General features: G+C 36.1%; 1 protein-coding gene across 2 annotated transcripts in view; it reads right to left on the bottom strand.

Moving 5' to 3' along the window:
- PREX2 (phosphatidylinositol-3,4,5-trisphosphate dependent Rac exchange factor 2) overlaps nt 1–18293 on the bottom strand; it is a 270079-nt gene that overhangs the window by 169937 nt on the left and 81849 nt on the right. For both annotated transcript variants that reach the window (XM_079101557.1, XM_079101558.1), the window contains exons 7-8: nt 13744–13877; nt 10133–10236 (exon numbers count right to left, since the gene is read on the bottom strand). In XM_079101557.1, the coding sequence (XP_078957683.1) occupies nt 10133–10236; nt 13744–13877 (238 nt within the window). The remainder of the gene's footprint in view (nt 1–10132; nt 10237–13743; nt 13878–18293) is intronic.

Raw genomic sequence — 18293 nt, 5'->3', positions numbered from 1 at the left:
TTGAAGACAAAATATTTAATCTTGAAAAAAAGCTGACCAAACAAAGAAAATGGTAAGAAATCATGAACAAAATCTACGAGAATTACGGGACATCATGAACAGACCAAATTTAACAATTATTGGGATTGAAGAAGGCACAGAGAAACAAACCAAAGGAATGAACAATCTATTCAATGATATAATGTCAGAAAATTTCACAAATCTGAAGAACGAAATGGAAAATCAAATAACAACAAACCCACACAAAGGCACATTATAATTAAAATACCTAACATACAAAATAAAGACAGAATTTTAAAGGCTGTGAAAGAAGAAAATCAAATTCATTCAGGGGGAAAACAATAAGGATATCAGCAGATTTCTTAACCCAGACCCTAAAAGTTAGAAGGGCCTGGAACAGTATTTTTCAAGCTCTGAAAGAACATCAATACCAACCAACAATCTTATACCCAACAAAATTTATCTTCCGATTTGACGACAAAATAAAATCCTTCCATGATAAACAAAAGCTAAAAGAATTTACAAATAGAAAGCTCGCACTCCAGAATATTCTCAACAAAATATACCATGAGGAAGAAATGAAAAACAACAATGTAAGTCAGCAAAGGGAGGAACTACCCTAAAGAAAAAGTTAGTCAAAGGAGAAACCAAGTTAAGTTGAAAACCAAAAAGAAGCCAAAATGACCGGGAATACAAATCACATTTCAATAATAACCCTGAATATTAATGGCCTGAACTCATCAATCACAAGACACAGTATGGCAGATTGGTTTAAAAAGAAAGACCCAACAATACGCTGCTTTCAAGAGACTCAACTCATAGAAAAGAATACCCACCTACTAAATGTGAAAGGATGGGAAAAAACATACCATGTACATGGACTCAGCAAGAAAAGCAGGGGTATTCATCCTCATATGAGATAAAGTGGACTTAAAGCCAAAGTTAGAATGGATAAAGAAGGACATTAAGGTAAGCATAAATCAGCAAGACATAACAATCATAAATATTTATGTCCCAAACAATGGCTCATCTGTATACATCAAACAAATCCTTCTCAATCCCAGGAACCAAATAGACAACAACACAATTATACTGGGTGACTTTAACACCTCTCACACTACTGCACAGATCTTCCAAATAAAAACTGATCAAAGAAACCATAGATCTCAATAACACAATTGATAATTTAAACTTAACATACATATGTAGAATATTCCATCCATCAATGAGCGAACATACTTTCTTCTCAGCAGCACATGGATCCTTCTCTAAAATAGATCATATGTTATGCCACAAAGCTACTCTTAGAAAATACAAAGAGATAGAGATACTACCTTGTATTCTATCATATCATAATGGAATTAAATTAGAAATCAATGTCAAAATAAAAAACAGAAACTACTACAACACCTAGAGATTAAATGATATACTATTGAATGATGCATGCATAACAGAAGACATCAGGAGGGAAATAAAAAAATTCTTAGAGGTAAATGAGAACAAAGATACAACATAGCAAAATCTCTGGGACACTATGAAAGCAGTACTAAGAGGAAAATTCATTTCATGGAGCACATTCAATAAAAGAAGAAAAAGTCAACAAATAAATGATCTAACACTACAGCGCAAAGCCCTAGAAAAAGAAGAACAGAGCAACACCAAAAGTAGTACAAGACAGGAAATAGGTAAAATCAGAGCTGAAATCAATGAAATTGAAACAAAAGAAACAATCAAAAAAAATGACACTAAAAAGTTGGTTCTTTAAAAAACAAAAAAACAAAATTGATAAACCTTTAACCACACTAACAAAGAGAGAGAAAACTCAAATTACTAAAATCCAGAATGAACAAGAAAATATCACGACAGACATGAGTCAAATACAAAACATAATTAGAAGCTATTTTGAAAATCTATACTCCAACAAAATAGAAAATCTCGAACATCAACAGGTTTCTAGAGACATATGATCCACCCAAACTGAATCAGGAGGACATACACAATTTAAATAGATCAAATTCAAGTAATGAAATAGAAGAAGTCATCAAAAGCCTACCAACGAAGAAAAGTCCAAGACCAGATGGATTATCAGTCAAGTTCTACAAGACCTTCAAAGAAGAGCTCATTCCAATACTCCTCACAGTATTCCATGAAATAGAAGAGGAGGGAACCCTTCCAAACTCATTGTATGACGCTATTATCACCCTGATACCTAAACCAGACAGAGACACATCAAGGAAAGAATATTTCAGACCAATATCCCTAATGAAAATAGATGCAAAAATTCTCAACAAAATTTTAGCAAATCGCATACAAAAATATACTAAAAAGATAGTACATCATGATCAAGTGGGTTTTATCCCAGGGATGCAAGGTTGGTTCAACATCCAGAAATCAATAAATGTAATTCACCACATCAACAGACTTAAAGTTAAGATCACATGATTGTTTCAAAAGATGCATAAAAAGTATTTGATAAATACAGCACCCCTACATGCTCAAAACACCAGAAAAAATAGGGATAATACGAACATTCCTCAACATTGCAAAGCCTATCTATGCTAAGCCCATGGCCAATATCATTCTAAATGGTGAAAAACTGAAAGCATTCCCCCTAAAAACTGGAACAAGGCAGGGATGCCCTCTTTCACCACTTCTATTCAACATCGTCCTTGAAACTGTAGCCAGCGCAATTAGACAGACCAAAGAAATTAAAGGGATATGAATAGGAAAAGAAGAACTCAAACTATCCCTATTTGCTGATGACATGATTCTATATTTAGAGGAGACGAAAAATTCCACCAGAAAACTTCTAGAACTCGTAAGTGAATTCAGTAAAGTAGCAGGATATAAAATCAATGCTCATAAATCTAATGCATTTTTTTATTTAGCTTTTAATTTTTTACAGACGGCATTTTGATTCATTGTATACAAATGGGATACATCATTCGTTTCTATGGTTGTATACAATGTAGATTCATACCATTTGCGTAATCACACATGTACATAGAATAATGATGTCTGTCTCATTCCACCATTTTTCATACCCCCCTCCCTATCATTTCCTTCTACATATTCTAAAGTTCGCCCATTATTCTATCATTTCCCACCCCCCACCCCCATTATATATCATTCTCCACATATCAGGGAAAACATTTAGCCTTTGGTTTTTTGGAATTGACTTATTTCACTTAGCATGATATTCTCCAATTCCATCCATTTATTTGCAAATGCCATAATATTATTCTTCTTTATGATTGAATAGTAGTATTTCACTGTGTGTATATACCAGAGTTTCTTTATCCATTCATCTGTTGAAGAGCACCTAGGTTGGTTCCACAATCTAGCTATTGTGAACTGAGCTGCTATAAACACTGATGTGGCTGTGTTACTGCAGTTGGCTGATTTTAGGTCCTTTGGGTATAAACCGAGGAGTGGGGTAACTGGGTCAAAAGGTGGGTCCACTCCAAGTTTTCTTAGGATTCTCCACACTGCTTTCCAGAGTGGCTGCACCAATTTGCAACTCCACCAGCAATGTATGAATGTACATTTTTCCCCACATCCATGGCAACATCTATTATTGTTTGTGTTCTTGATAACAGCCATTCTAATTCATAAGCAACGAATCCTCTGAAAGAGAATTTAGGAAAACTACCCCATTCACAATAGCCTCAAAGAAAATAAAATACTTGGGAATCAATCTAACAAAAGAGGTGAAAGACCTCTACAATGAGAACTAGAGAACACTAAAGAAAGAAATACAAAAAAACCTTAAAAGATAGAAAGATCTCTCATGTTCTTGGATAGGCAGAATTAATATTGTCAAAATGGCCATACTACCAAAAGTGCTATACAGATTCAATGCAATTCCAATTAAAATTCCAATGACATACCTCATAGAAATAGACCAAGCAATCATGAAATTCATCTGCAAAAATAAAAGACCCAGAATAGCTAAAGCAATCCTTAGCAGGAAGAATGAAACAGGGGTTATCACAATACCAGAACTTCAACTATACTACAAAGCAATAGTAACAAAAACAGCATGGTATTGGCACCAAAATAGACAGGTAGATCAATGGTACAGAATAGAGGACATGGACACAACCCAAATAGATACAATTTTCTCATAGTAGACAAAGGTACCAAAAATATGCAATGGAGAAAAGATAGCCTCTTCAACAAATGGTGCTGGGAAAACTGGAAATCCATATGCAGCAGAATGAAACTAAACCCCTATCTCTCACCCTGCACAAAATTCAACTCAAAATGGATCAAGGACCTCGGAATCAGACCAGAGACCCGTACCGTATAGAAGAAAAAGTAGATCCAAACCTTCATCATGTTTGCTTAGGATCAGACTTCCTTAACAGGACTCCCACAGCATAAGAAATAAAAACGTGAATCAATAACTGGGATAGATTCAAACTAACAAGCTTTTTCTCAGCAAAGGATACTATTAGCAATGTGAAGATAGAACCTACAGAGTGGGAGAACATCTTTGCCACTCATACTTCAGATAGAGCACAAATTTCCAGAATGTATAAAAAACTCAAAAACTTTACACCAAGAATACAAATAACCCAATAAAAATGGGCTAAGGATATGAACAGACGCTTCACAGAAGAAGATGTACAAGCAATCAACAGATATATGAAAAAATGTTCAACATCTCTAGTAATAAGAGAAATGCAAATCAAAACTACCCTAAGATTCCATCTCACCCCAATTAGAATGGCGATTATCAAGAATACAAGCAACAATAGGTGTTGGCGAGGAAGTGGGGGAAAAGGTACACTCATACATTGCTGGTGGGGCTACAAATTAGTGGAGCCACTCTGGAAAGCAGTGTGGAGATTCCTCAGAAAGCTTGGAATGGAACCACCATTTGACCCAGCTATCCCACTCCTTGGCCTATACCCAAAGGACTTAAAATCAGCACACTACAGAGATACAGCCACATCAATGTTCATTGCTGCTCAATTCACCATAGCCAGATTGTGGAACCAACCTAGATGCCCTTCAGTTGATGAATGGATAAAGAAACTGTGGCATATATATACAATGAAATATTACTCCACCATGAAGAATGATAAAATTATGGCATTTGCAGGCAAATGGATGAAATTGGAGAATATCATGCTAAGTGACATAAGCCAATCTCAAAAAACCAAAGGACGAATGGTCTCGCTGATAAGGGGATGATGACACATAATGGGGAGTAGGAGGGGTTAGCGTTAGGATTAGGATTAGGTTTAGGGTTAGGGTTAAGGAGGGTGGCAAGAATGCAGAAAGGAAGGACTGTATAGAGGTAAAAGAGGGATGGGAGGGATGAGGGGGAAGGAAAAAAAAACAATGAATCAAACAACATTATCCTATGTAAGTTTATGATTACACAAATGGTATGCCTTACTCCATGTACAAACAGAGAAACAACATGTATCCCTTTTGTTTACAATAAAAAAAAGTAAAATAGAATGCTTGCCTAGCATGCACAAGATCCTGGGTTTAATTCCAGCACCACAATAAATAAATGAAATTTAAAAAGTAAAAATAAAATATTTACTCTCTAAAAAAAAAAAAAAGAAGAAACTACCCTAAGATTCCATCTCACTCCAATTAGAATGGCAATTATCAAGAATACAAGCAACAATAAATGCTAGCGAGAATGTGAGGAAAAAGATGCACTCATACATTGCTGGTGGGACTACAAATTAGTGCAACCATTCTGGAAAGCAGTATGGAGATTCCTTAGAAAATTTGGAATAGAACCACCATTTGACCCAGTTATCCTACTCCTCGATTTATACCCAAAAGGCTTAAAATCAGCATACTACAGTGACACAGCCACATCAATATTTATAGTAGCTCAATTGAAAATATGGTATATATATATATATATATACACACAATAGAATATGGTATATATATATATATATACACACAATAGAATATTATTCAGTCTTAAAGAAGAATGAAATTATGGCATTTGCAGGTAAATGGATGGAAGTGGACACTCATGCTAAGTGAAATAAGCCAATCCCCAAAAAACAAAGGCTAAATATTTTCTCTGATGTTTGGATGCTAATTCTCAATGGGCTGCAGGGACATTTGGAAGAATAGAAATACTTTGAATTAGACAGACGGAAGTGAAGGGAAGAGAGGGGGTATGGAGTAGGAAGGACACTAAAATGAATCAGACATTATTACCTGATGTGCACATATGATTACTCGACTGGTATAATTCTACATCATGTACAACCAGAAGAGTGAGAAGTTATACTCCATTTATGTATGATGTGTCAAAATGCATTCTACTGTCTTGTAAGACTAATTAGAACAAATTTTTAAAAGAATAAAAAATGACTGCTATATTGAAATTTGCAATATAATTCAAATTTGACTGCTATATGGAAATCTATGATCTGCCACAACTGAATTATAGGACACATTTTCTACAGGTGAACATTTTTCCTTCTGTCCACACACACAAATAAACTAGGTCTTAAGAGAGAATACAAATATCTAGTGCTACTATTTGTATGGTTTTTCAAGTATGCACTATGAAAATCACCATGAAAATTATTCCTACTTTAACTTTTAAGTCAAACCAAGATCACCAGAAAGAATCCTCAAAGAGGAATTAAGTTTGATTCAACAAAGTCAGAATTGTAATCTAGAGAATCTGATTCAGGTCACAAACTATATGGTTAATATCTTCCTTGAACACAGGAAATAATAACATGAACAGATTTAAGTAAATAGTCAAATTTTTGTACTTCTGCATTTCATACCATCATTTAATTACATTTTTCTTTACTAACATTAACTATGATCTAATACAAGTCATTAAGTATTATCAATGAAATTATGATCATTTATTTCTCAAAAGTTTTGAGATATTTACATGTCAGCTGAGAGCTTAGTCTCATTCCAAAAGCAATTATTTCTTCTGCAAGTTTTGTGCTAAATCAATGCAATTAGTTTTCTGACAGAGCTTCTTTCTTAGAAAAAAAAAAAAAAAAAAACATTTTACTTATATATACAGTATACAAGAATATTCAACATTTCTATAATTCTATTGGAAGGAAAAACTTTTTTATTCAGTTTTCCATCAAAAGTTCCAAGCATGCTTAAATATATATCTCGATTCATCCATTTTCATTATTTATAACTAGATATGGTGTAGATGTTGGTTTTAGGGTTTGGCAATGACAGATAAGCCTGAAAGTATTTGCCCATCCCTCACTCAACTTATCCAGGGTCCAGGTGAGGAGAGTATTTGGCAGGTGGGCATCATTCAGTACTGCCTAGACCTATCAGCATCACAGCTCCAATCACAAGGTATCAAATAAGCAGACTTAAAACTTGAGCTCATCACAAAGAAATGTAGTTCTACTGATCTCTCCTCTATTTTGATGGATTTCCCATTTTTTTTTTCCTTTCTCTCTTTTTTTCTCTCCACCGCCAGTACTATTTTGGATTAGTTTCTGCATATCACAGAAAACATTCAACCTTTGACTTTTGGGGACTGGCTAATTTCACTTGGCATTACACTTTCCAGTTCCATACATTTACTAAAAAATATCATAATGTCATTCTTCTTCATGACTGAGTAATATTCCATTGTTATAAAGGGAACAGAGAAGGAGGAAGGAGGGACCAGAGAAGGAAAGAACAGTGGTATAAATATGACTGAACTTTCATATGTACTTATGTGAATATGCCACAGTGAATCTTAACTTCAAATATATCCATCCCACAAGACACTAATTAATTATATATATATGCATACATATATGCATATATATATGTAGATTTCAGAAAGATCAGTAGAAAGAGGGGAGCAGGGGGAGGCAGGAGAGGGGAAGAAGTGCTAAGGACTAAATTAGAGCAAATTATATTCCTTCCATGCTTTTGTGAATATGTCAAAATGTTGCGAACGTGAAGAGTTAGGTTTGGCTGACACTCCGTCATTAGTACAAGAATGCTGAAGGGAAGAGCTTAATAGTGTTCTCTCTGAGAATATCCATTTTGCCTTAATCCCACAGGACGTGCACAATTCTTAGTATATCGAGTCTATGCATGGAAAATATCTAATGAATGAATAACTTAATTCTCTTAAAGTTCTAGTTCGTATTAGAAGTCTGTGTATGACATTTTGTTCCTGTAACAAATTCACCATCGTATATAACAGTCTGTAGAATTGTTTGTGCTACACAACTGTTACTAGTATAGATGGGCTGTCAGTTTGCTTATAGAGGAAAGTTGTGGGTTGAGGTGATTTGTGTGATTTTAAATGCTTATTTTAAATATCTTATTACTCAAAGGGAATACTTTTTTGTTTTGTAGATTTGAAGGTATGAACCTTTGCAGACAAGCTCATGAAATTATTAGTCACAAGTATTAAATAAAATGAAGTTAAAATAAATTTTATTTTCTATTTGAAAAAAGTTGTCTGTAAATTGAGTGATTAGGAAACTGAATCACATTTTCCCCAGTGATTTATTTTTTAATTTAATTTTTTTTTATTTTTACAGACTGCATTTTGATTCATTGTACACAAATGGGGTACATCTTTTTGTTTCTATGGTTGTGCATGATGTAGATTCACACCATTCATGTAATCATACATGTACATAGGGTAATGATGTCTGTCTCAGTCCACTATCTTCCATACCCTGCTCCATTTCCCTCTACATAATCTAAAGTTCCTTCCCCAGCGATTTCTATTATGATTTCAAAAGTAAACTAGGGAAAGTGATAGGATGAAATAAAATATATTAATTGTTGCTAAGTGACTTTTGTTTTCATGTAGAGGAATGTCTTTATAATGTTCATTACAAGCATGGGATGGGGCACAGTTCAGCTGTCCACCTCCCATGTACCTGTATTGTCATTCTGGGGTCCCAGAGAGAAGAGTGTTTATCACCAGAAAGGGGTAGAGATTTTCAAATGCTCACTTGTGAGCTATCTCTCGACCCCACTGTGGGCATCATGACATATAGTCAGGTACTGAAAAGAGTGAGCTGATTGTGGCATTTACTGGAAAAAGGCAGACATTAATCAAAACTTGGAGGCGCCTGGGAGGAGGAATCACATGCCTGCGCATCCGCTCACCACGTGGAGGGGCTCCTCATTGACTGACTGTGAGGCAGAGTGTGGACCTGACCGACACCTGGCACAGGTGGCTGTCCCACTTCAAATCCCTTTCTGTGCTGCAGGCTAAACCAGTTGCAGATGCTCATGTGTGAACCCAACAGGCTGACTTGCCATGGCTGGATGTACATATTATTTTTCATAAGGAGACAGTAAGTCATTTTATGTGAGGGCATTTAAAACTATTGTCTGTCTAGAATGTTAAGATCGGTCTTGCTCCAGGAACCTGAATGTCGAAGAGGCTGTACAAAAGCCCACTTTACACAAGAGTCAGCAGTCAGAACTCACAACCTCCACTCTGTTTTTTTAAAATTCTTCCTCTCTCCCTGATGGACCGCTCTTCCCCATTGACTCTGTCGCCTCTTTTATTTGGTTCCTTTTTATGCTTTTCCATAGGCTGAGAGCTCCTGGCCTCACTTCCTGAGGATGGAACCTCCACCCCTTGCATTCTGCCTCCTTCTCTGTCCCCCTAATGATGTGATTGCCACCACTGGTACCATCTGCACTGGTGGTCAGACTGAATTTTGATGATGATTATGGGATACCAGGGCACTGGATGAAGAGGTAGAAGGGCACAGGGCCTTTGGGGGCCTGGGCATACAATGCAGTTAGGTGGTCAGGGAGTGAGATCCAGTGAGGAGTGACTTGGACAGATTTTACACCAAGGGTCCTTGGATTCAATCCCATGAAAAGTTTCACTGGGACTGTGAAGATTCCAGCCTCAGGGCCTCAGTTCCTGGGGATAGGAACCTTTTAGAAGACAGCTCTTCCTTCAGCATTCTTGTACTAATGACGGAGTGTCAGCCAACCCTAACTCTCCACAACAGTCCTGCACTCATTTACCCACCCTTCCTCCTCCCTTAGCCCAATGGCTCTATCTGACAAAATAATTCTAAACTCTAATGTGTGCAGATGGACTCCGTCTCCCGGGGGACTTTACCATTGGCATTGGGTCTTCGATCCACCCCCCACTCACCCGTGCCATCGTCCACGTTCTCCACTTCCATCACCTCGGTATTGATCCGGCCCCGGAAGAGGTACCGATGTCCATCTGTGGATGCCTTGCTGTTCTTCAACCGTCTTTAAATGAATGAGACCACAAAGACTTTGTTACTAGACTTCATGCAAAACGATGTCAAAACATCATACTTTAAGAGATTCTTCGGGGAAAAAAACAGGCATCAATTCAGTCAACGGTATAAGAGTTTTTTGGCACTTGGTGATTTGACTTATGTTCTAGTTGCTTTAAAAGATGCGACAGATAAACTAATTTCTTTAAATAAATTTACGTTCTGAGCTAAAGATCATACACAGGTGGGAGAGTTGACCAAATACTTTTTGCTCAATATCTGCCTTGCCCAAACTCTGACACATACTACAGGTTGATTATTTTGATGCTGCATTTGAGTTAGTTTCACCTTTATTTCTCATTGCTCAGTAGCTAGTAATTCCCATTTTTAAGAATCCCTGGTAAATAAATAAAATAAGTTCTCTCCTCTTCAAAGAAACTGACTGTGTTAGAAGTTCTTAAGATGAAAGACATTCAGGTGTAAAAATATTTCTTCTATACTCATTTTATGATATGATTGCTGCATGCTTGTTGAACAATTCACTTAATGCATGTATAATCCTTTCCAAAGTTATTTTAAAAATAACTCAAAACATGTTTAAAAAAATCTGTGTAGACTATGTGTAGTGCCAACCTTTAATCACAAAAGTATATAACACAGTAAAGCACCAAGGTTTACAGATGAACATTAACAATGAGCTAGGAAGTTGTGGATTAGAATTCTAAACAATTTAAATGTTTTAAAACAACAAAACATGTTTTAAATTAAACAGAATTGAGTCTGAGAAATTATTCACAGAGGCTAAAAAATACCTAGTCACTCAAGAGATTTCAGTGACCCAGACTCTTCAATTTGACTCACTGACAAAAGTCTGGCCAGCAACTGAATAGACAGAAGCAAAGATTAATTTACTGTGCTATCTAGGCACACCTAGTACAAGATGTGCCTGTCCACCACCTGCAGCATCCCTCCTCCCTTGCAGTTAGACACCCGCCCTGAAGTGAGTGGATGGACACAGGAGGTGTCTCAAGATACTGCCACTCCAGCCCCAGGGCTCCCTCCTTGAAAAAGATTGTATATTCCCGGTCTTTTTATCCTAAACCCTCATCAAACTTAGCAGTCTTTCATCACTACTAAGAACAACAGATGATAATTAATCTCACTGGAGAGTCGGTGAGCCCCAAACCTGCACCACCCTGCATTCTCAACTTCATGTTGACAGCAACCTCTACATATCCTTAGTTAATAAGCCTAAATAAATCCTTAAATCAGAAATTCAGGGCAAGTAACTATGAATTGGCATCACTGAAGGTCAGATTATACATTCATTAAGGATGCTTACTAAACAGTAGGAATTTAACTTGGTAAAACATTTTCAGTTAACTTATTTAACAATTATAGCCATAACATAACATCAATTTGTATATTGATGCTAATTTTACCAAAGCTCTGGACTTACTGACAGACAGACTGATACACAGATCGGTAAGATTAACTGTAATGAGAAAAGATCTCATTCTCAAACAGCTGCCTTTGAATATTCCACCAAAACACCTTCATTCACATTAAATATTCTCTGTGTGTGTGGTACTGGTGATCAAACTCAGGGGTGCTTTAACACTACATCCCAGCCCTTTTTATTTTTTGAGACAGGGCCTCATTAAGTTGTTGGCCTAGAAATTACGATTCTCCTACTTCCACCTCCCAACTCCCTAGGATTACAGGCATGGGTAAAACTAATTACCTCATCTTCCTAAAGCTTACTTCTATTCACCCCTACGCTATCAAACACAAGAATTTTAAAGAGAACAATAAAGAATAAATAGGTTCATTTCCACAAAGTAAAAAGATATTTTGAGTTGGACATGGTAGCACATGCCTGTGGTCCCAGCTATTCAGAAAACTAAGGTAGGAGGACAGATGGAGCCCAGGAGTTCAAGACCAGTCTGGGATACACAGCAAGGTCCCATCTCAAATAAAAGGAGATGGGTGGGAGGGCAGAATTTTTTAAACTCCATTAAGGTAGAGATGACAACAATTTGATTCTCCTAGACCTGTTCCCTTTCCTGAAGGTTCATGTTGCAGTTCTATGTTTTCTTGCTTCATGTCATCACCATTTTAAAAACTACTATCTCTTGCTAGAGAATTTAATCCACATTGCTGATATACCATACATCATCAACTTAGCTGCCAAATTTTCACTCATTTTCTCTGGGCATCTTGCTTAACAGACTTAGGAAAAGTCATTTCAAGAGATAAAAATGGAAGCTCCCTTAATTCTGCCTAGTAAATCAGTTTTGTATCTCTCATTCTCACTCTACCATAAAATGGTCGGTGAGTTTCCTGATTTCTGAACTTAGCATATACAATCACTCAATATTCTGCACTTCCAACCTTTCACTGTGCCTATTAATTGAATGAAGCTTACTGGTACCATCTCACTGAAACTAGTGTCCCAGTTACAGTCAGCATTTTAAGAAGTTTTACTCAACCTGTTAAAAGGTCCTAAGAAAACAAGGAAAACCTGAAAAAGTATAAAAGCGACCACTGGATTAGAAACACAGTGGATCCTTGCACATGAGCAGGTTAGTGGATTAGTGTGGACTAGAGTCTCACTGAATGTTGTGAAGGGGAGAACAAGAAAAGAGGAATTAGAAATATGACAACCTAAAACTCTTCCCAGAAAGTCAGCTATGAAAGAGAGCAGAGAGATAGGAGACAGTGTGACAACAAGAGATATGTCTTTTTTAAAGATAAGAGATATCAAGCAATATTTGGAGCCAAAGTAATAGGTTCAAGGGTCAGAGAGTAACTTAGGTGGGAACATCAGAGGAGGAGAAGTAGCAGGACAGGGGATGGTGGTCAGAGTGGGATGCTTACAATGGAAGATTTTCCACTTCACAACTGCTGGTATTGACAAGGTAAAGGGACATCAGAAGATAGGCAGCTCAAGTGTGGAGGAAAAGGATCATCACAGATGAAGACACTGGACATACAGGCCCCGAAGTCTGGATAGATCTCTATGTAAATTTTGAACTTTCCAAAAAATGGTGACAAGGAATAGGGTAGAAAGAAAGTGACCCAAGAGCTAAAGCAATCACTGGATTTGTGTGCAGCAGGGAGATAATAAGTGTTCCATAGAAGAGAGTCACCAGGAACATCAGTGGGTCAGGAAGACTAGTGGCATGAACTTCACATTTGCTGAGATTCTTGAGGGAAGAGGGGGAAAGAAGCAGGTTTGGGAAACAGGGAAGGCACATGGGTCTCTCCTCCAGGCCCTGGGGTATACAGATTAGGAACAAACACCCCTCCTTGGTAGGGCTCCTGGGAGACAGCGTCCCGAGATGGGAGTGATACTTCTGTGAGGTCTACCAAGAAGGTGAAGAGACCAAGCAGACAGGCTGAGGACATGAAGCAATTTACTGGTGAGAGGATGAGCTCTGGGAAACACAAAGGAAAACAAGAAACTGTGAGATGAATGGACCATTTCTGAAGTGAAACTTGTTTATGATCTTACCTGTGTTTCCTTTTGCAGTATACCAAAAGATTATCAAAAAGAAAAAACACCCGTTCTTGAATATTTCCAGAGGAAATTTTCAATAAGACTCCACACATCAACATTTCAGTACAGGTGTCAGTGATGTTGGACCCCTAAGTCAAAAAAAGAATTAAATTAATAACCTCTGATTACTTGGTTGAGACCTTTGTATGCAAAGATTCTTCTCCTTAAAAGTATACTTCTTTTTATTAAGAAGCAATATAGAAACAGGATAAAGTGCAAACACTATTAAGTAGTTATACTGAATGTAGGTCTCCTTTCCCTCCCAGGTTCCTGGTCAGTCTCAGCAGAGATGTTCTGGGTGTGTGTTCAGACAGCTAATGTACATATGCACAAGACACAAGCATTATAATCATGTTGTCTATGTTATTTTGAAAGGAGATAACTTCAAACTAATTCATAACACTAATGTTCATATTGTCCCTTTCTTATTTGTTTCTCCAGTATGGAGAAAAGGATCCATGGAAATGTAAAAAAAAAAAAAAAAAAAAAAAAAAGTGTATGAAATTGTTTAAATTATTAGCAGTTATCAATTTATATATTCATCCTTGGTATGAAAAAGGAAAAGAGAAAAAAAAAATGACGTAAAGGAAACAACCTTCCAAAGAGCCTCAGATTTATTAAAGGACGGCACGGGAACACTTACTGATTAAACAAGGCTTTACTGAGTACCCACAAAGATTACATGATTAGTGACAAATCTGATTTTTTTTTTCTTTTCTCAGTGTTGGAGATGGGACCCAGGTCTCATGCATATTAGGCAAGAATTCTACCACTGACTACACCTCTCAGATCAACAATGCTGATTCTTAACACAATGCTAACCATTAAACAATGAGAAGAGCCACAAGATGAAGGAGCCTGGGCCCTGAATCTTCAACAGAGAAAGCTGCCCTTCTAAGCAGAATACACAAGGGTTTCTCGTGTGAGCTACACATAATTTTCTATGGAAATGTAGAAATGTAGAATGTTCCTATACCTAACGTGTCATAACTAATACACTAAGATGGATAAAAAACATTTTGGAAGTTTTCAGTAGAGATCTAGCAAGAGAATTTCAAGTTTAGATATGTCTGGTTTCTTTTAATCTGAGGTGAATTTCTGATTCTTGATTGAATCAATGTTTTTAATTTTATTTTTAAAATTTCACATTTCCACAAAATTACTAATATAGTTTTTCTAGTCGACCATAAAAATTTAAATTAACAACTCTTTATGTCTATAATAAGAAACTTCCAAAAGGGAACATAACTTAGGAGAAAATGCTACTAGGTTAACTTGGTTATTTATATCACAAATACATTTTAAATTTTAGACATTTTCCTATTTTATTTTTTTCATTCTAACAGTAAATATATAAATGGAGATGTAAAAATTTTATGCACTTTCATGTACTCTGTCATGAGTTCATTAAGCAAGGGTTGTCATGAAATATGAATATAAACTTCAAATCCAGTGGCCAGTATCAATGATGTCCTATTATTTACTTCTTGATGTCCTACTATTTACTTGTAAAGAATATACCCTTATCTATTCTTAGTACCCTTAGAAAAAAAGGCTAGAATAGAATTGGAAAATAGAAATGGAAACATAAAATTGATTCTTAAATAAAGACCTTGCATAACATTATGGAAAGTATTAGTAGCAATTTTACTAACAGCTCAGAATACCACCTCCTTAGACTATGCTTATGGTGGCCAACCAAGGATGGTAAATTATATTACAAAATGGTTAGAATTTTGCAACATTATCCTGACTTGAACATTAAACAATTATTACTTACCCCCAAATTAACATAGGCAGATAATAGTAGTTACATTCCTATATGACAGAAATCCTGACATGTTGTGGATTATAAACAAATATGGGGAATATTTTGCATAAATTTGAACTAACTATAATGACAGCCTTATCTTACCACTGATTCAAAGAGCTCGGTAGTTACCAAAACCCCCAGCTATTTTCCTCCAGCCTATCTTTGAGTAATTTGGCTTTTTGAACATCTTTTCTTAAATCTACTATATATATTTCATCATCATTGAATATTCCTTTACGCCTACATACTGTTATTTATCTTGTTAGTAGTTTTCCTTCCCTTTGAAAATCAGTGTTCATTTTTCATTCTGCATATCTATTCTTAAGCAAATATGTTTAGTCATTAAACAACCATGCATAATACACATCTTATCTAGATAAATTCTAAAATTGGGCTGTTCATATATCTATTCATGTCATGCAATGTGCTAAACACTTTATCCTGATATGAATCTCTACCAAGTTGACCCTATTTTAATATGGAACCATTGATTAGTTTTTAAAATCAGACTCCATAATCAGTTCATCTCGTGAACTAAATGTTGCATGACAATCAGAAAAACAAACTGACCACAGAGAGAAACCACAGTCTTGGAAAAGATGAGAAATGACAGAAAGGCTTGCACCTTCCACACTATATACAACACACAACCAAACAAGATCTAATGGAGACAGGCCCATTAATAGTGAGAAAACTGACAAGAACAACAACTTGATAGGAGTTCAACATCATAGTTGTCTCTTTTCCCCCCCCACATTTTAAATTGGTGCATCATAGTTGTACATATTGATGAGTTTTGTTGTTACATATTCATACATGCACACAATATGGCAATAAAATTTGGCCAAAGTCAATCCCTAGTACTCCCCCCTCCCTCCCTCCCACCCTTTGGTTCCCTTCCTCTACTGATCTCCCTTTGATTTTCAGGAGATCTATTCCCACCAAAGTTCTCTCTTGAGAAAACTAATGAAGCATGTGAATATTCTTACAAAAGAGCAATTTTTTAAAATGCTGTGTAATTAAACATGATGACTAGCATAATTTTATCATACAACTTCATCATAAAATGTACAATCCCCCCCAAAAAAAGCACTCAACTTTTATTCATTTTTTGAGGTTCAAACTAGAACTGTAAACTGAATTCTGTCATATATAAATCATAACAATAATATAAATATTCATTTTGCCAAGATAAAACTTTCTCCCACTGCCACTTAAAGAAGTTTGTTCCTCTGTTTAAGTACATTCAGTCTCAGTGATCTTTTACCAAATCCACTTATCCTCAAATAACAAGGACCATCTATAAATCATTTCCACCTCAAGGTAGATGAATTTGTACCTACCAAATCACATAGTACAGAATACAAAAGAAAACAGCATCATCACCAATCTCAGGAAGACTCAGACTCAAGAAATAACAAAAGAACATGACCTGCAGTCAGTACACTGTACAGCACACTCAATCAAACGCAGGCAGTAGATTCCAAGATGTCTTCGACATGGTCTTGTAGCACTATATTTCTCCACGTAAAAAAGTAATCAAAAAATGCCAGACTTCTACTTCTCTTTAATTTCTGATTCACAATACTCATCTTGAATCTCATTTTCCCCAACACCTTCAATATTAACAATCCTTCTCTTCTCTTTTGTTGAGATTTTTTTTTTTCCAGATTTGAGAGACTAATTCCAAATAGGCACATCAAGGATTTAAAGTTCAATTACTAAACATTGCAGTGTTTATTGACATTCCCTTGTCAAAATACTTCTATACAACTCCAAAAGTTATACTTGTTATGATACAGTCAACCAAAAAAGAAGAAGGATGAAACAGAATGGTCCTATTCTACAAAATGAATCGGCAAGTGGTTAAACAGCTGATAAACTTCCCGTCCAAAACACATTATTTCCATACAATTATCTTCAGTCGAATATCTTGTGGGATGCTCTGAATGTTAGATAAGATATATAACAGATATAACAGATTATGCTAATAAAAGGCATTACTTCAAAAATGAACAATTACGGGGCCAGGGTTGCGGCTCAGTGGTAGAACACTTGCCTAGCACACGTGAAGCACTGGGTTCAATCCTCAGCACCACATAAAAATATGAATAAAGTAAAGGTATTGTGTTCATCTATAACTAAAGAATATTTTTTTAAATGAACAATTAAAACAGTAACTACAGATCTTCGATGCCAGTTACTACATAAATGCTGACAAAAACCTAATTTCTATAATCAACTTACTGGAAAACGCAAGCAGGAAAACAAGAAAAAAAAAAAAAAAAAAAAAAATCCAAAGTACTGGCTAAATTTTTCTCTAAGTGTGGTTATAACAAAGTAAGACATATATTAAACTTTAGAATCTGGCTACTGTTTTTCAAACTGAACTTTGCCACCTGTGAGTTGTAGGAATGTAAGTTAAATAGGCCTCACTTTTTTTTAAGTCTATGTAATGGGGATGATACTACCTCAGCAAACTGCTGAACCCCACTGAAGGGGTTTGCATATCATCTATCCCCCAAAGATTAATGTGCTAGTAGTGTTGTGGTGGAACCTTTAAGAAGTAGAAATTTGTGGAAGGTAATTAGGTCATGGAGGCACTACCATTAGGAGGCATTAATGCAGGTCTTACGGGATGGAATTAGTTCCCACAAGAGTGGGTCATCTTAAGGTAGCCTTGCACCTCCCC

This window comes from Sciurus vulgaris (genome assembly GCF_902686455.1).
Source record: "Sciurus vulgaris genome assembly, chromosome: 1".
Taxonomy (NCBI): domain Eukaryota; kingdom Metazoa; phylum Chordata; class Mammalia; order Rodentia; family Sciuridae; genus Sciurus; species Sciurus vulgaris.
Note: the sequence above shows the minus strand (reverse complement) of the source record. Positions and strands in the feature narration are given on the sequence as shown.